This window comes from Heterostelium album (assembly GCF_000004825.1).
Source record: "Heterostelium album PN500 unplaced genomic scaffold PPL_scaffold4, whole genome shotgun sequence".
Lineage (NCBI taxonomy): Eukaryota > Evosea > Eumycetozoa > Acytosteliales > Acytosteliaceae > Heterostelium > Heterostelium album.
Window position 1 is genome coordinate 663727 of NW_008805066.1, and position 17785 is coordinate 681511.

General features: G+C 31.6%; 11 protein-coding genes across 11 annotated transcripts; 4 read left to right on the plus strand and 7 right to left on the minus strand.

The window, feature by feature from the left end:
- Positions 1 to 89: 89 nt before the first annotated feature.
- PPL_04814 (uncharacterized protein) lies at positions 90 to 1602 on the plus strand (the record flags this gene model as incomplete). The annotated part of the gene is made up of 3 exons (XM_020575711.1): positions 90 to 116; positions 578 to 1247; positions 1313 to 1602. The coding sequence occupies 3 exons, from the start codon at positions 90 to 92 to the stop codon at positions 1600 to 1602; spliced, it is 987 nt and encodes a 328-aa protein (XP_020434506.1).
- A 65-nt stretch (positions 1603 to 1667) lies between these two features.
- On the minus strand, positions 1668 to 2930 carry PPL_04815 (uncharacterized protein; the record flags this gene model as incomplete). The annotated part of the gene is made up of 5 exons (XM_020575712.1): positions 1668 to 1694; positions 1876 to 2121; positions 2217 to 2304; positions 2435 to 2691; positions 2913 to 2930. The coding sequence occupies 5 exons, from the start codon at positions 2928 to 2930 to the stop codon at positions 1668 to 1670; spliced, it is 636 nt and encodes a 211-aa protein (XP_020434507.1).
- A 568-nt stretch (positions 2931 to 3498) lies between these two features.
- PPL_04816 (uncharacterized protein) lies at positions 3499 to 4215 on the minus strand (the record flags this gene model as incomplete). Its single annotated transcript, XM_020575713.1, has 2 exons — positions 3499 to 3836; positions 3912 to 4215. 2 exons carry the CDS (start codon positions 4213 to 4215, stop codon positions 3499 to 3501), a joined length of 642 nt encoding a protein of 213 aa, XP_020434508.1.
- Positions 4216 to 5269: 1054 nt separating this feature from the next.
- On the plus strand, positions 5270 to 6508 carry pspA (cell surface glycoprotein PsA precursor; the record flags this gene model as incomplete). Its single annotated transcript, XM_020575714.1, has 1 exon — positions 5270 to 6508. One exon carries the CDS (start codon positions 5270 to 5272, stop codon positions 6506 to 6508), a length of 1239 nt encoding a protein of 412 aa, XP_020434509.1.
- A 467-nt stretch (positions 6509 to 6975) lies between these two features.
- Positions 6976 to 8718, minus strand: PPL_04818 (uncharacterized protein; the record flags this gene model as incomplete). Its single annotated transcript, XM_020575715.1, has 4 exons — positions 6976 to 6999; positions 7417 to 7769; positions 8258 to 8279; positions 8671 to 8718. 4 exons carry the CDS (start codon positions 8716 to 8718, stop codon positions 6976 to 6978), a joined length of 447 nt encoding a protein of 148 aa, XP_020434510.1.
- Positions 8719 to 10224: 1506 nt separating this feature from the next.
- On the plus strand, positions 10225 to 13356 carry PPL_04819 (ATP-binding protein; the record flags this gene model as incomplete). The annotated part of the gene is made up of 5 exons (XM_020575716.1): positions 10225 to 10474; positions 11123 to 11196; positions 11256 to 12705; positions 12761 to 13211; positions 13284 to 13356. The coding sequence occupies 5 exons, from the start codon at positions 10225 to 10227 to the stop codon at positions 13354 to 13356; spliced, it is 2298 nt and encodes a 765-aa protein (XP_020434511.1).
- Positions 13357 to 13618: 262 nt separating this feature from the next.
- On the minus strand, positions 13619 to 14714 carry PPL_04820 (uncharacterized protein; the record flags this gene model as incomplete). The annotated part of the gene is made up of 2 exons (XM_020575717.1): positions 13619 to 13764; positions 14435 to 14714. The coding sequence occupies 2 exons, from the start codon at positions 14712 to 14714 to the stop codon at positions 13619 to 13621; spliced, it is 426 nt and encodes a 141-aa protein (XP_020434512.1).
- A 951-nt stretch (positions 14715 to 15665) lies between these two features.
- On the minus strand, positions 15666 to 15973 carry PPL_04821 (uncharacterized protein; the record flags this gene model as incomplete). The annotated part of the gene is made up of 2 exons (XM_020575718.1): positions 15666 to 15898; positions 15922 to 15973. The coding sequence occupies 2 exons, from the start codon at positions 15971 to 15973 to the stop codon at positions 15666 to 15668; spliced, it is 285 nt and encodes a 94-aa protein (XP_020434513.1).
- Positions 15974 to 16065: 92 nt separating this feature from the next.
- On the plus strand, positions 16066 to 16520 carry PPL_04822 (uncharacterized protein; the record flags this gene model as incomplete). Its single annotated transcript, XM_020575719.1, has 3 exons — positions 16066 to 16078; positions 16271 to 16291; positions 16342 to 16520. 3 exons carry the CDS (start codon positions 16066 to 16068, stop codon positions 16518 to 16520), a joined length of 213 nt encoding a protein of 70 aa, XP_020434514.1.
- Positions 16521 to 16860: 340 nt separating this feature from the next.
- Positions 16861 to 17058, minus strand: PPL_04823 (uncharacterized protein; the record flags this gene model as incomplete). Its single annotated transcript, XM_020575720.1, has 1 exon — positions 16861 to 17058. One exon carries the CDS (start codon positions 17056 to 17058, stop codon positions 16861 to 16863), a length of 198 nt encoding a protein of 65 aa, XP_020434515.1.
- Positions 17059 to 17137: 79 nt separating this feature from the next.
- Positions 17138 to 17756, minus strand: PPL_04824 (uncharacterized protein; the record flags this gene model as incomplete). Its single annotated transcript, XM_020575721.1, has 2 exons — positions 17138 to 17341; positions 17709 to 17756. The coding sequence occupies 2 exons, from the start codon at positions 17754 to 17756 to the stop codon at positions 17138 to 17140; spliced, it is 252 nt and encodes an 83-aa protein (XP_020434516.1).
- Positions 17757 to 17785: the final 29 nt, after the last annotated feature.

Consider the following 17785-nt stretch of genomic DNA (forward strand, 5'->3'; position numbering starts at 1 on the left):
ACAAACCACGCTCATACACATATATAAAAAAAGTTAAAAACAATGATTACAACAACTTAAACAAACTATCTAATCAACCAATTATTAAAATGGTGGGTTTAGTTCAACCCTTAACTGTTTAAATCAATCTGTGAAAAGAGAGAGAAGTTTTTTATTATTATATAATTTAAAATACAGAATAAAATCCTAAATTAAAAAAAAAAACATAAAAAGAAGAAACACACCAATAAACAAACTATTTTAAATAAATCCTTATTTATCTATCTATAAATTATTTATATCTTTGTAATTATTATAATTGTTTCTCTATTTCTATTTTTATTTTTCACACAAAAAAAAACAAACACATAAAATGATTAAAAATATTTTATTATTTTTAATTTTATATAATATTTATATATCGTGTAAGATTTACAAAAAAAATTAAATAAAATAAAGTGATTAAATAATTAATAATTTAAATCTTTTTTTTTTGATTTTATAGATGCGGCAAATATTACAAGTATAACATTTAATGGGAATGTTACTACCATTAGTGGAACAGACATTGGTAGCACAACGAAAATAAATGTTTTAGTTAGTATCGAGGGGTAGTCCTGCAACCATTCAAATATCTGACTTCACAGCCAATGGTGGTGCATTGCAATTTACGATTCCATCTGCTGTCGGTGTAAGAGGTACCATTCAGTTGGAACCGAGTGGAGTCCAAGCCGATTGGAATCCATTGCCTGTTGTCAGCTCTGTCAGTACCGCTCCGATCTCTGGTGGTACAATCACAGTGAGTGGTAGCTATCTATCGTCTGGCAATGAAGCAGATGCAAACAAATCGACAATAACATTCCCACATGGCAAAGTAATCCAAGAGTACCAGAGTTCATCGCTTTCAAAGGTTGCCTATTTCACACTGACACCGAGTGTTGCCATTCTTTACTCTGGTGTTAATATCCCACTTACTCTGACTGTAAGAGGATTGAATCAGACCGTTTTGTTCTCCTTTGATAAACCAAACATCACCGGTGAATCATATATTAACACTGGAATAGTATTGAACGGTGTTAACTTTGGTACCAATGCTTCATTAGTTCAATTGTATACAGACCAGACAAAAATAACCATTTCTAGTATAACCAACACTGCCATTACAATTCTCTACAGTGATAATCCAATTCTTTCTTCATCTGGAACTCGTTATCTTAATTTAACAGTAAATGGAAATGTTATCGATAAAATCTATACTTTAACAATACGTATGTATAGTTAGTTTATATCAAATAAGTAATAGTATTTATTAATATATTTATTTTTAAAATAGAAATACAAGTTCTAGGATATTATCAAATTCATGATAAAGGATACCTTTTAACCAATGTTCCCTTGACAAAAGCTGGAAAAGTATTGATTCAAAGCGAGGAAAGTGATTTCAATCCATATACCTCTCCATCAGAACAGGGTGTATCCTTCTCGTTACCATGGGATGCTACTATCGGTAATACCACTATGACATTAAACATTGGTGCTGGTGCAACTATTATTCAGAACATTACCAATAATAAAAAATTAACTATATTTATATCTTCTAAACAAATATTACGAAAATTATAGTCAAAATTTTATTTAAATAAAAAGTAATATTATTATAATGGCAAAAGAAATTGAGAAATTAATATTTAATTTAATACCATATGATGCTCCCACTAAATAAAAACAATAAGAAGAGTTAGTTAATGAAAAAACTACTATTTAAGTGTGAGTGTTATACTTACAAATATAATCATCAGTAATATATTGATTTCCAACAGTAATGTTCAAGTAAATTTTATCAGGTGTTCCAATCGATCTGTCGAACGTACAATAAATCTGAGAGAATGAATCTACAAAGGGATTGGTACAAGTGATCATAGTGGAGTTGATAGTTGCCACTACTGAAAGAGGGTAGTTAAAGTTGGTACCATTGATAGTCAAGTTGTTCTCGTTGATTCCAACATCTTTGACAGTGGGTGCTTGATAGCTAAAGAACAATTTATCGGAAGCTGGATTTGTCACACCATTAATATAGACCAGAAGAACTGGCAGATTGGAACCAGTTCCATTTCCAACGGTACAAACCAATTTGGTTGTATCCTTTGGTGTATAGGTATTCGAATGTCAAGTTTTTAATACTGGTCTTGCTTTGTTGTAGGAAGAAACCGTGGAATACCCAAATCACATCCACTCACTGGACAGGGTACATTACCACTTGTAATGTTATCGAGTGATGGTTGGATGGAGATTGGAATGGTAATTGATGTAGATGCACACCACTCTCTATTTTTTTTTAATAATATCTCTAAAGAATGGTTCACATTGATTGGATTCGATTGAATATTTGAAATTACATTCATTAGATTTACCAAATGAATAGATATAACTTGATGTTGGAGATTCTCGATGATACATCAAATTAGAAAACTGTAAATTTGTTAAAGGAATTGCATTGAGATTGATTATTTGTTTGGTTTCAACATTGTATTTGATGAATCGTTTGTTTGTTGAATCTAATATGAAGAAGTTTCCATTGTTATCATGACATGCTGACCATGGTGAAATATCAATTTGGTGATCTGTTATCGTTCTATTTGTTAAATCGAATTGAAATAGCTTATTTTGATCGTATGATACTGAATATAATGAACCTTTAAAGATATCCAATTGCTAATTGATAGTATGATTCAAATTTCATTGTCTTGATGTTGAATCGATCAATTCTATTCTTTACATTATAATTGATTTCGATTTCATTGATATTTTAATCCATTTGTATTTTTATATCATAAAGCTACTCAATGGTTTTTTGTTCGATCAAAAGAATATTAATAACAAGTGTCTAGAGTTAAAGGATATTTTCTTGATTTTACTATATTTTTTATCATTACTATTATATTGATATTCATTGTTTAAAGAATCTTGTGGGTCGACTGTTTTAGGCAACCAGTTGATATCAATTCGGCCTTTTATTCTATGTATAGATGTATCTCTTCTCTAGTCTCTACTTCTGTGTGCTTTCATTGTTAGCTCTTGTCGCTAGATCTCTTTCTTTTTCTGTGATCGGTATGAATGAATCTATAGCACCACACCATGATTTAAATCCTGACTCGAATCAATTAAATCTTCTAACTCACTACTTTATTAAATATTCTTTATTAATTAGTCGATCAATATTAACCAAACTTTTGAAACAGTCAAAATAAAATTTAATATTTTTCAAACTATCATCTTAGAAATGAAAATAGCAATTGAAATTATAATTTCAGAGTTGTATATTGATATAATTATTTCTGGAAAACTTTATAAATAAAAAAGAAATTATCTTTAGATTTTGAAATAGGATTTATTTATTGTAATAATAAAAATAAATAAATAAATTAATGAATATTAAATAAATATATATTTTTTGTTTATGTATTTTTTCGTTTTGTTTTTCAATAAATATTAGAAATACATTCTGATTAATGAATATCATTATTGTTTATCAATTGGAACTGAACGAGCAGTAATTGATTGATGCTTTGATCTTCTCCACTTGAAGATATCGATACCTCTTGATTGATGTTTCATTTGAACTTCTTCCTTTGGTGATGTTTCAATCTCGGCTGATGCAGATCTACGTGATCTGACAACGGCAACGGTTGCTCCAGCAAAAACTGCAAAGGCAGCAGCACTACCAACGGCAATGCCAACAATCGCTCCAGTTGAAAGTCCAGCAGCGGCGGCAGCTTCAGGTGCCAATGATGCATCAACACCAGTGTAAACTGCTGAGAATTGTTCAAATGATAAATCACTGAATTGATTTAACTCCACTACAAATAGAGAGAAAATTAATTTATTTATTCTTGTTTTTAAAAAAAATATATATATTAATTATATTTACTTACTCATTGGGTAACTTTCAGATGGGAATGAAATGATTGGGTCTACAGCAGAAAGAACTCTCATGTTGGAACTATCTGGAACTTCGATATGGACATTTGATCCTGACCAGTTGTCGTTTGCCTTTTGGATCTTTACAAGATTCTCCTTGAATGCATCGAATGCCGCTTGATAATCTGAACTTAAATATTGTTTTCCATAGGCTTCCACATAGTTTTTGAAAGCAGTTTCAAAGTCATACTCAGTACCTTGTGAGTTTGCAATTGCCAATAAAGTTGTTAAGCAACAAATAAAAAATAAGACTTTCATTCTTTAAGTATATAGTAAATAAAATTATGAATAAATAAAAATAAATTGAATTGATTGGAAAAGTATATCTGTATATATATATATGTTGTTTTAGAAAATAAACCCAATAGTTATCTATTATTAGAGTTTTTGTTTAATATAATTAAATGCCTGGTTAAAAGTAGCCAAAAAATATGGAACCATCTGGAATGGATTTAATCTTTTGTTTTGGTCCTATCACTATTTACTATTTGGTTTTTTTGTTCACGATTTTCATAGATTATTATTTGTAATGGCTCAACGGAGGGTTTAAGTTTTTTTTGTTTAATTGTGACCGTTTTAATTCGATTGACGATATCAAAGCATATCGGAATGGCAGCCAATTTAAAGAACCAAACTTACAATGATGGCTTGGTAAAAATGAAACTATCCCCATTACACACAAAAAGTTTAACCGGATATATTATTTATTGTAGTCACAGTAGCCCAATAAACTATAAAAAAAGTCAAAAAGTTGTTTTTGCTAGCACTTCTATCTTAAAGATATTTTTGCACCCCATTTCCATTTTTATTTTTGCCATTTTTTTTTTTCCACACACCCCCTTCTTTAACAATTATGGTTTAATTTAATGATGCACTTTTATATGATCAACTCCCAAAAAAAAATATCGAAAGTGCACTTTAATTAAAATGATCTAATTTATATTTCGATATTTTTCTTTTCAAAGATGAAGAGAAAAAATTTAATATCCCCGTTTTTTTATTCAAAATGCCATAACAAATGGCTTGCTTGGCTTTTGAAAAACACACTGACTAATAGTAGGAAAGTCAATTCACCGATTTTGAGAGTACTAAGAAAGTTGGACCAATGAATTTAAACTGTTATAAAAAATCCATACCCAATTACTATAAAATCTATTTTTAAAACTTAAACAAATTAGTTAAATTAATTTTTTCAATAGTATTTAAACAAATTGTTTACGTTTTCAATTTTATATTTATTCAGTATTTAGAAAATAAGTAAATTTGTTGTAATATTATTTATTTATTTATTTTATTTTATTTTTGTAAAAAAATGAAATTCCTTATTTTATTAGTTGTTTTGTTAACAATAACAGGCAGAACCCAAGCTGCTCTAACAGCTGCAGAGAAAACCTTAATTCTCAATACTTTTAACGGATGGAGAGATAATGCTTTACCAATTCCAACCACTCATCTTTCTACATTGACTTGGAATACCGCTTATGAAACCAATTTGCAGAAATATGTGAACACTTGTGCCACCAGTTTTTCACCATTCTCAAAGACAGCCAAAGTAGCTGAATTCGTTATAACTTTCTCTGGAACTTGGAACCTCAAAGTAATCTTGGACTACATTGGAGGTACTGCCGCCAATTATAATTTCCACACCAAATCATGTGCCTCTGGAAAATCTTGCTTACACGAATACACTGTCGTTGCCAAAGGAAAGACAGCTGCATGTGCTGTCAACAGGTGTGGTTCAACCTATCGTTTCTACTGTGACTTTGATCCAGTCGGACCATACAGGGGAGTAAATCCATACCCAACTCCAACTCCAAACCCAACTCCAACTCCAACTCAAACACAAACCATCAAACCAACTCCAACCCCAACCCAAACTCAAACAACCAAACCAACTCCAACTCCAACACAAACCCAAACCACATCTCCAAAATCAAAGACCATCAATTGGCAATCAAAATCAACTCCAGTCAGAGATCAAGGTCAATGTGGAAGTTGTTACATCTTTGCTGCCTTTGCCAACTCTGAAGCTAGATATGTTATCAAGACTGGTGCCAACCCTGAAACAGTCGATTTCTCTGAGCAAGAAGGTTTGAACTGTATCTCTGGTGGTTGTAACGGTGGTTGGCCAACTACTGTGTACAATACCTTCAAGACCACCGGTTATGGACCAGAGTCTGCCAACAAATACACTGGTGTTCAAACTACTTGTACTCAGACAGCCACTCCACGTGTATCCTTTACTGGTTTCACTCAGACTGCCAAAAACAAAGATGCTTTAATCGCTGCCTTACAGACTGGACCAATTGCAATCTCACTCCTAGCTGATGATGGTTTTCAAAGTTACAGCAGCGGTATCTATAATTGTCCAACTAAATATACCTCTGTCAACCATGCAGTAACATTAACCGGTTATGATGAAGCAACTGATTCCTGGTTAATTAAGAACTCCTGGAATACTTGGTGGGGTATAGATGGCTATATAAAATTAACGGCAGCCAACGATAACTGTAACATTTTAGGTTACGCATCTAGTTATATTAATTATTAAACACCAAAATTGTATAACTATATATTCAAATCTTTATTGTTATTATTTAATATAATACAATCACCAAAAATAAAATAAAATTATTATTTAATTATTAATCATTAGCGGCGATATAAATTTAAACCAGTCAACGATTATTGTAATATTTTGGGTTACGACTCTAGTCATACAATTATCAAAAACACCAAAAATTTTATAATTTTTTATTTTTAATAATATTATTTATCTACATTCATATCCATAATTCATATTAATAATTGTTAATATCTTTAGATTCATGTGGTACCGGTTGGGCTGAAAATGGGTATATTTATTTGAGAATTCAATGATAACTGTAGCTTGGTATGTAAAAATTTCAGTAAGAAAAAAAAACAAGAGTATTTCTGCCAACAAGTCGGTGGCGTGACGATATCAAACAAAATGAAATACTATTGTTTTTTTTATATAATTATTAGATACTTTTAATTTTAATTTACACAGTTAATCGTTATCTTTATAAATTATTTGGAAGTTGTTTTTTGAAAGTTTCTAAAGTAAGTTAGGAAAAAATAAAAACATTTTAAAAGTAATAATTAATTTTTTTTATCTGTTAAATAGGAATGTACATATACTTACTTGAGAAAGAGATTTGTTTTAAGGGAAATCTCCATTATTTCGAGAACAATGAAGATAAAATAGATTCCTCTATCTTTTGGAAAGGATTGAGTCTCATGTGATGGTGGTTTGCACCGGCCGATTCATTTCTTAAGTATAGATCTACTCCATAGTATAGATTGTGTGACTTGCATGTATAGTTCTTGTAGGTGTGTAGTTTTTGATTATAATTACCAAACTCTTCTTTAATCACCTCCATTCAAGGAATAATACTTGGTAGATAGAAGTAGACCATTATCTATTTGTTTCTTTACTTCAAATATATAATTTGGATAGGTTCCTGAAGATTTTAGAAAATCTGAAAATGCTATTTCCTTTTCTATACGTATTTGTTTGTTTGGGGTTAGTTTATCAGGACAACAAAAAGGAAGGTTTTCTGGAGTGGAAACTACAGGAATATCTGAATATACTGGTCTTGGTAGATCGGATTTATAACAAATTAAAAGATCTCCAAATCTTTTTTCATTGTAATTTGTTAATATTTCCGCTGGATAATTTGGAAGCAATTCGTTGGAATTGAAATCTACAATTAATGAACTAAATGATGTAGTCCAGTTATGTTGTATTGTTAAAACAAGTAGAAATTCCTTTGGAGGAACAGAAATTTCTTAGGTTTTTAATGATTTCTGAGTTGTCCATTTTTCTTTAATTTTCTTTATTTGTTAATTTTTTTGCATTAATATTTTAGTATTAGTATTGTGCACAATAAAATAAAAGAATTTGAGGATTTAATTTGAAATAACGCAATATATATACTTTTAAAACTTTAATATTTAAGTTTAAACATATACGAATTCACACTTATTAAATATAACCACTTTTTATATTGTTTGTAAAATTAACACTTTTTTTTTGCCTGTATTTGATTTTATTTATTATTATGATAACAATCTGACATTGGTAGGAGATCTAATTTAGATCCAAATTTCCTTTAAAAATAATAGCTTATTGATTATCCAATCCTGTTAATAACAATATTTTTATTTTAAGTGAAACGTGTGCACTCTTGAAACAACAAATTCGTACCAGCTATATCCTACAATCCAAAAAAATTATCAGAGTGCTTTGAGTGTGATTGATGCAATAAGGAGTAACTTAAACCATTCTTATTACATTCCTTAAAAAGAATAAATTAACTATGCTTATTTTATTGAAACATACATGTCGATCATTATATAAGTGAATATTCTATTATCTATACTTCAAATTATTCTTTCACTCTTATAAAATCTTTGTAATACTAATCATTTATAATAATTATCTGTCAATTTGTTCTATTTTTTCAATTGAAATATCTTATTTTGATTGTAAGACATTGAATAAAGTGATCCTTTGAAGATCATTGATGATTGATTTAATTGATTGTATTTATGTAAAAAATAAAAAAAATAAAAAAAATAAAAAATAAAAAAATAAAAAATAAAAAAAAAGTGTAACGTTTAACTTTGGTTTTGGGTAGGAGAATTAATTAAAAAAACATAAGCCAGTTAACTAACTCTTCAAGTTACATACTCATTTTCTTCTTTATATACGATTGTAGTTTTATGCTTTCTCATTATGATTAGGAAAGAATGAATATACATCAAGATATCCTATTTAGAGTATACACTACACAATCAAGAGCTATAGCAATATACAACAAAGAGATTTTTAGTTGAAAGAAAATTGAAAGAACCATGTAGATGAACCACTTCCACCAATAGCCCTACATAAAGTTATTTGATCGATCATTAAGACCTTCATTAATCAATTGAAAGATAAAGAGATCGTAACGACAAGGATGACAATGAAAGTAGCTAAACTAAAGTAATAATGAGATAGAGACAACAGAAGTTATGAGTAAGATAATAATTTATTGAATGTTAATACAATACAATCAGTTATTTATTAATCATTTTTATTAATTAAATGTATCTAATATTAACAATAGTAATAATATTATTAACAGACAGTAACAATTCCTTCTTCGATACCTCTTCTGAATTCAATGATAATGCAACTGTTTATCACACAGCTTTATCCATCTATAGTTCAAGGAGAGATTTCTTCTTTTGTCAGTTGTGATACCATTGAGAATCATATGTTACACTTAATCATTCAACAAGGAAGAATGATCGATGTTGTACCCAAAATTCGATAGACCTGACAATAGTGTAATTCCAAGAGGTAAATGAAACAAGCTAACATCCAGCTATTACCATCCAATCCAGTGAACTATCCATTTCCAATCGTTATCATAGAGTTTGGTGTTCACTTCTCCGACTCAATCGACGAGCTGCCAACTATCTTGGAGAGACCACTGATATCCAATATATGATATGTTTCTTCGCTATCCAAATCAGAACTTTGAAGGTGGACCGACAAGTACAACAACATTTTCTGCATTAGCTCTTTTAAAGCAGAGATGGACCACCTGACATAATCCGACCATTTCAACACAAGTTGTTTCGTTTGATACGAGACCCTTCGACATTGGTCAAACAATGGAACAGATTCTTCAACTAGGTGTGAGTCAAGCATCAATACTTGGCAATAAACAACCGATTACAATCAATCCGTATGTACTCGCAGTTATTCCCTCCTGTTTTCAATATATACTCAAACTACATAGTGCGAATGTATTTAATAGAGTTCCTCCTCCTGTCGTTCCTCATGGTTTTCCTCCCTCTATAGATATAGATTTGATAACAATCAGAAATTTGATAGAGGAAACACAGAAAATAGACAAGTTCTTATTAAAATGAACTATTTAAAATAATAATAATCAAAATTTTCAACCAAAATCGTCTCAAAAGTTCTAAAAAATAAAATAATATTTGTTAAATTAAAACAAAATAAAAGAGAAATAAAGATAATTTGTAATTTATATGTGGAGACTGTAATTAATAAGGATTTGAATTTTGATTTTTTTTTATAAAAATGTTTTGGTAGTGTCATTAAATGCTAAGTTTTTGTGATTATTATAAATTTATACTGTAATTGATGTAGATGCACCACGTCTAATGTGATCTTTTTATTAAAATATAATTGATGTATTATTATTATTCTTTGCTGCTTTCATAATGTCGCAACAACACCCACCGTTCACTTGTTGGGTAGAGTTTAGTAACAAGAAAGACGAACTCACCTTCGAGAACACCGCCAACTATAATCGTCTCATCCATGTCATCAGAGGTTCCAAACAACTCGCTGTAGGTGACGGTTCTATAGATTTGTTCTCTGATGCAGCCAAGACCATTCAACTTGATGTTGAGACTCCAGTCGATAGGAATCTTCAGCGAATCTATGTCGCCACCACTCAACCACAGCAAGGCAAGTACATCTACCTTCAAGTCTACAAACCAACCACCTATGATACTAACCAGCCCACTCCTCATATTCTCCTTCTCCCTTTTGTTATCTTGTCTTGTACTATATTTACACTATCTTCTTTTCCTTCTCTTTCTTCTCGCCTCTCACACCGCTCATTACCCTACCAATCATATTACTTCAATCGTTTCCTACACTCGTTTCCTACACACGTTTCCTACATACACACACATACATACATACATACATACAAAACACTATTACCCATCAAACCTAAATATCCTTCCGAACTCTCTAACTAACATATTACCTTCTATCACTTCTTTTTCTACCTTTTCATTCTCTTTTTTTTTCTTTTTATCTTTCACTCTCTCTCTCTCTTCATCTCTCTCTCTCTTTATCTCTTTCACTACTTAAATCCTTCTATTCAACTCTTTTACATACCACATATTTCCTCTAATTTGTATATAATTCCTCTTTTCATATATTGCGTGCCAATCAATAACAACGTTTGTGACTAACAAACACTTGTGTCTTCTCTTTTCTTCTAATCTTTATTCACATACTTCCAACAACACATCTTCTTATACATATCACCTTCATTCTTCCCTCATACCAATTCATACATATTCTCACTTTAAATTTAAATAGGCATACCACCAACATTGTCAAACATCAGTGAACATTTACAAAAGACATATGGGGATCCAAAGTCCACGGACAAGGTATGCTCTGACATCATCGTACGATGCGCACTATAACATCTAACTTACATTTCATTTAGTTCACCTATAACTTTACTCAATTTATAGGCCGACAAAATAATATTAATCAAATCGTATATGCAGTTTGTATGCGATTTAAGACCATGAAATCAAACATAAAGAGTGACCAAAGCATGGTGGTGATTGCTGGTCCCCCTGGAATTGGAAAGAGTCGTATCCTACAAGAAGTCCCTCGGCACTTGATATCAGCTGCTGAACTACCGAAACATCAGATCACGGTTGCTATCTCCTTCAGCAATGGTACACCTTTAGAGTCTACAGAGATGTCTGCTGGAGTCGCCATATCCACACGAATGCTGTACAGTTACTTTATTGGAGGACTCGGTGTCAGCTTCAAACACTTTATTAGCCAACTCGAAACCAAGTTCGTGTTGAGAGATCTCACTCCATCTTTGGCATTGTCTATCATTGTCGAGCACTACAGATTAACAATCTCACCGGACATTGACATTGTCAATGACAAGGAACAATTGGCAAACTGGCAAAAACAACAACAGATAATGGTCTTGATAGCTTTGGACGAATTTCAGAAAGCACTCATTGAATCAGATGATCATCATATCAGGAGGTCATACCTCAAGAACGTTATACTGGAATTGTTGTCATTAAGCAAGCAAGACACAACAACAACTGGGATCTCAACACCATCTGCTCTGTTGGAGAAAGGTACTTTTGTCTATATCATGACGGCTGGTACCATTCTTGAACCCATTGACCATATCATCAGCAAGGATTTTGGATTACCATACACATTCATCTCGCTTCCTCTCTTGACAAGGGAGGAATCTCGTATCATTCTCTTTGACTTCCTCTCAAAGTCCTCTATGGGCAACACTAATTCTGGCAGAATTCCAATACCTCCATCATTCCTCACAACACTGGATACAACTGGGGGTTGGCCAAGACCCATTGAGCTGTTCTTGAGAACTCTTGTTACCAATCCTGCAGACATTGACAAGCCAAATACTCGACATGAGATCAATTGGACAACAATGGACGCCCCAGTTCGAAAGCTGTTCGAAGCTACTGTCACAGAGTTCGATCGCACATATCCAAAGCTAACCTATAAACCCTATTTCGATATTATATTGTCACATGCAATCACTGAACATCCAATATTAGCTCAAAGTCCGCTTGATGATGCGCCTTCATACATGAACTTGCAAAGCGATGGACTCCTACTCCTCGAAGGCAACACAGTGCGGCTACCTTTCATCTTCATCCATGTCTACGCCATTCGCACCAACTTTAAAAGTCTCGTTCAGCTTACAAACTTCATCATTGATATGCGCCACGACGAGGAGTGGGAGACGTTTGTTGCCTTGTATGACTTCGTTAGAGGTGTTTGCTTTGGATATATTGGGGTAGTTCCAACCATCGATCAATACTACCCCAATGCCTACCTCTCCAACAGGACTTTAAAGGGATGTCGTATGAAATGCATCAATTGTAAGTACCCGCTGCAACTCAACAAGCTAACAATTCTAACCTAAATTCTTTACAGCTGGAGCACATATCTTTGCTCCTAAGAGGTATCCAGAGAGTTGCGAAGAGTGGGAAAAGAATATCATCAAGGATCAATTGGAAGAAGGATATTCTCTGTCTAATTCAAAAGGAGCCTTGGTTGACTTTGTTCTTCGCAGAAAGATCTGGATCAACAACAATTGGACTTGGATATGGATACTGGGAGACGCCAAGTTTACAAGTGACGACAAAATCTTGGATTTCAATTCAGTGGTCAAGCCAGTCTTGAAGAAATGCGAAGAAGCCCATAAGAACTTGGTCCCTAAGAGTTCTGAGGGCCCCAATCAACCAAGTTCTGATGTGCCTTTTGGTTACATTGTCTTCATCCCAACAAACAAAAGACTAAGCGATAGTATCACTGCAATCAAGGATTATGACAATGTCATAATCGTGTCCAAGGAATACTTCAACTATTTCTCTAAACCATTCAGGTCTTTCCTTGAGCCTCTTGAAGAGTAACAAAATTCACAATAGACCAACATTCCAACGTCAAAGTCATACAGCTATTTCACTAAATATGATAACCTTTCAATTTATGATGTACATAGACATCATAAAGACCAATTTGTAAATTAAACAATATAATTCATATTTTATTAATTTCTCGCAGCTCACTCTACACTAACCAATCCAACAACAATAAATATACTATTAAATCAATATTAATTATCACTCTATTTATCATCTTGAGCGACTTCCAACCGTTTAGCACATATTCTTCTCGAATAAATTGGAGAAGAATATATTGATACAACCAATAAATTATCATTCCAAGATACCTACCTTGCCAATCTTTCATTTATTATATATAATCAGAATGGTCTGTAAGAGTGATGTTCTAGGAAAGCAGGTAACTTAGTGGTGAGAAGTTTGCAGTTGTTCCAGTGTTTGTTGAAGTTGTCGATTTGTTTGATATTCTGTTGGTATTTGAGTGCCAACTCTTAGTTGTTTGTGTTGGACCAGATGGTGGCCAAATTTTACTTTCTTTTTTTTAAACTTTATGTGTTTTCTTTTATCACAGTGTGATTTTCTTATTTATTTTGAATTAAGTGCTGAATGATCATTAGCAACAACAATAAAATTAATAAAAACTAATAAAAAATTAAAGATAATGTAAATGATATAAATACACTTATAAAAGTGAAATGTTTATTTAATTATTATTCATTCTATTACCACTGACCAGTTTAGAATTATTAGTTTATGTTTGTTAACTGCAGTCAATGAAGGGTTACTGGTTTGGTTCTCATCTGTTGATGAGGATGGTGTGTCGCAAGCGTTGGAAAATATAAAAAAAGATGGATTTAAAATCCACACTTTCAGGTGTAGGACTCTTATTAAATCTTCAGGTCATAAATTTTACAACACTTTATACCTACTTTCAAGAATCTATAAATATCATTTCAAAAAAATAACCATGACTTTATACCTACTTTCGAATGGAAACTGACAAAAGCAACAAGTTTGGTCGGATAGGTGACGGTAAGAGTAACTTGTGATCCTGGAATAGCAGTGAATTGAGTATTGGTAATACTGTGAGAATGGGCTGGAACCTGAACAGTTTGGGTGGTTATCTTGGTAGATTCGAGATTGGTAACTTGTTGAGTGAGTTTGTTGATTTGACCTTGCTACTCTTTGATTGCCCAATGTTTACTGTCTGATTGACCTGGAACGATGGTAGAAGAGATCGGTGTCTTGGATACGGCCAGGGTTGCTTGGAATATATCCGACGGGAGTGAGTCTGGGCGCGTGGTGGTAGGAAAGATGTCAGGAAACAAAGTGGAGGTTGATGGGATTTGATCATTATTGTTATTGTTCTCGAGATCACTCATCGTGAGGTCGCTTGTATTAGTTGTTGTTGTTGTTGTTGATGTTGGATCTGAGGTGGTTGTGGTGGTGGGTGTTTCTATTAATTGTTCGTTTGGATCTGCCATCTCTCATGTGATTTGTAATTAATAATAATCAAGAGTTATTTCTAATAATCTAATTTTTAACTTTATTTTTTAATACTTTTCTTATTTCAACATTCGCCGTCATGAATGTTGAATACTTTTTACTGTTGTTTTGAACTATTACTTATTTAGTTGATTTAATTAATTTAATTAATTATAATTGACTGATACTATATGTTGGCTGGTGATTATTATTGATGTTGATTGATAGGTATTGATATTGTCTTGGTGGCTACCTTATTGTCCTTAGACGGACAACACCCAGGCACAATTTCAGGCACATCCTGAGTGTCCACAACCAGTATTTTGGCACTTCATTTTTGTATTTGTTTTATTTGTTTAATTTGATAATTAAAAACTAAGAATTTGATTTGTTTTTTTTGATTTGTTAAAAGTCAAATAAACCAACTAAAAACTTAAAATGTTAAAATTTAATTGATTTCTTAATTTTGAATCTTCTCAAAAAAATGGGATTGCTACACTATGCACATGTAGTACTTGTAAAGGAGAAAGTACACACTCTTCTTCTGAATCCAAAGAAGCAAAAACAACAACAACAACAACACCAACATCATCTTATTCCCCTATCAGTCTTCCAAACACTATAAAAGTTGATTATGTAGTGAATAAGCTTTTAGATTTCAAACAATGCAGAGGTACAAACTGTGTTGTTTGTAACCAAAAGATTACCAAATCTCCTTTTGGTAAGATTAGAATTGGTAACATGATAGTAATGCAGGAAATCTCATGTAGTCGAAGTATGTATATATTGATGACCGCCTTTGTTATGTTTTATTAACAATCCTATTAATTAAGGCAGGTGAGGCTACTCTTTTACTTTGCATTCTCAACAATTATGTAAATCTTGAGGAGCAAAATAAATGACAAGGTATTTAAATGAATGATTAATGTGTTGGTAAAAAATTCGATTATTTAGTATTTTTTTCCTCCACGTCTTGATTTAGTTGTTGCTTTGGGTGCTGATTTTTTCTTTCCCTTATTATTATTATTTTCATCATCATCTTCACCATCACCATCATTCTCTCCATCATCATCATCATCTTCACCATCATCACCATCATCATCTTTGCTGACATTCTTTGTCTTTCTCTTCTTCTTTGGTGATGCAGAGTCATTTATAAACTTACCTCTAGCAGAGAGAGCGACTAAGTATTTTATAAGATGATACATATTACAAAAGCTCTTTGTAACAACCACATTACCGTCAATGTACTCGTCATACTTTTAATTCATATTAAAAGTGACTACTTTTTATCTGGTAAATTGTAGAGTTCTATAACTACCTTATTATTACTATAAACCTCTATTTTAAATGTTATTTAGATGTAATTTTGAATAAGGTGAAACGATTCTATCTAATTGATCATGTGCAACAGAATAATAAGGTTTAAACCTCTGGTACATATTTATCTATATTCAATCCACTCATTATTCTCTATTCTCTAACATCAAGAATTCAATTACAGAAATAAAATAAAAATATAAACAACTAATTTACTTTTTATCATTATTAATAGTCATGGCCACAATTTATAAGAGTTAGTCCAATTTTAGAATGGAATTATTCAGATATTTTGAAGTTTATTAGAACATTTAAAATATCTTTTTTGTGTTTTGTATGATGAAGCATATACTTCGATAGGACATGTCAATGATACCATTCCAAACCCATCGTTATTAGATGTATCAACTGGTAAATATTTACCTGCATATCATTTGAAAGACGGTACTTTAGAGAGATCTGGTCGATTAAAAAAAGTACAATAATCAAACTATATAGTTAAATACTTTTACAAATATATTCACAAAATAAATCATGATCTATGATGATTTTATATTTTAACAAATAAAAAATTAATAAAATAATGGATTCAGGTCTGAAAATCGAGTCCAAAGGAGTTTTTAGCAAGTGTAATCTTTCTATTTATATGAAAGATAATTAAACAAGCAAATTATTTCTAAATACATTTCAAATAAATAATAATAACAATAAAAATCAAGAAAAATAAATTAGTTTTGCAATTAGTTTGATAGATGCTTATCATTCCACTACTATATGGTGATTCTGAAGTAGTCGATATTATTTTAGGTGATTGGTAGACCATACTCAATCGCTCATTACAGTTGAACTGATTCCGTTCAATTGAAGTTGCAAATAAGCGGATGTTCCACTTCCTTCTGGTGCAATACAGGTCACACTGGTACTGTTCAATCTCGTTGCATTTGAACATGGAGTGTTAAGATTAGATTTGGTATCATAAATAATTACAGTGATATTCTCATTTCCTTGGATGTTGGAAGTCATATATTGACCACTGATTGTTACAACTCCACCTTGTGTTGGTGGTGATGTTATTGATGTGATGTATGGTTGAATTGTTATCTTAAATGGAACAGTTGGTGATGTGTTGAATTTGGTGTGTTTGTGGAAATTTAAATGTTAACATCGAGTCGGAAACGGAGATCGGTGACATTGGAGTACTACCATTGAAATGTAATATTATTGATGTTGTATCATTACCAAATGATGAACCGATAATAATTGTATTTCCGTTATCTTGTGATACTTCTTGGACATTTGAAAGATCCTATAAGTAATATGAATGTAATTGTGCATATAGGGAATAAATTCTAAGAGGTACAATTATCAGTGTTGAAATAGAATTTTGTCCTTTGGGCGTTGGTACAAGTAATAAAAAAAACATAGGATGTGTTTTTACTTCATTTTGCAAGCAATCTATATTCAAGTTCGTCACGATGTGGAAATGGAAAAACAAAAAAAAAAGATGTTGACCAAATAATCATAAACAAAACAACAATGATTTATTTGTTATTTTTTTTGATTATGATTTTTATTTTTTGTTTATGATTTTTATTTATTTCAATTTTTTTAATTTTACCAAATTTAGAAATTTTCTTCAAAAATAGCTAAAAAAATGGTGGGTCAAATTTTACCAAGAAAAAAATATAAAGTGGGAGTAAACTCATACAAAATTCATTCATTTTTTTAATTCCTCTTTTCCAAACAAATA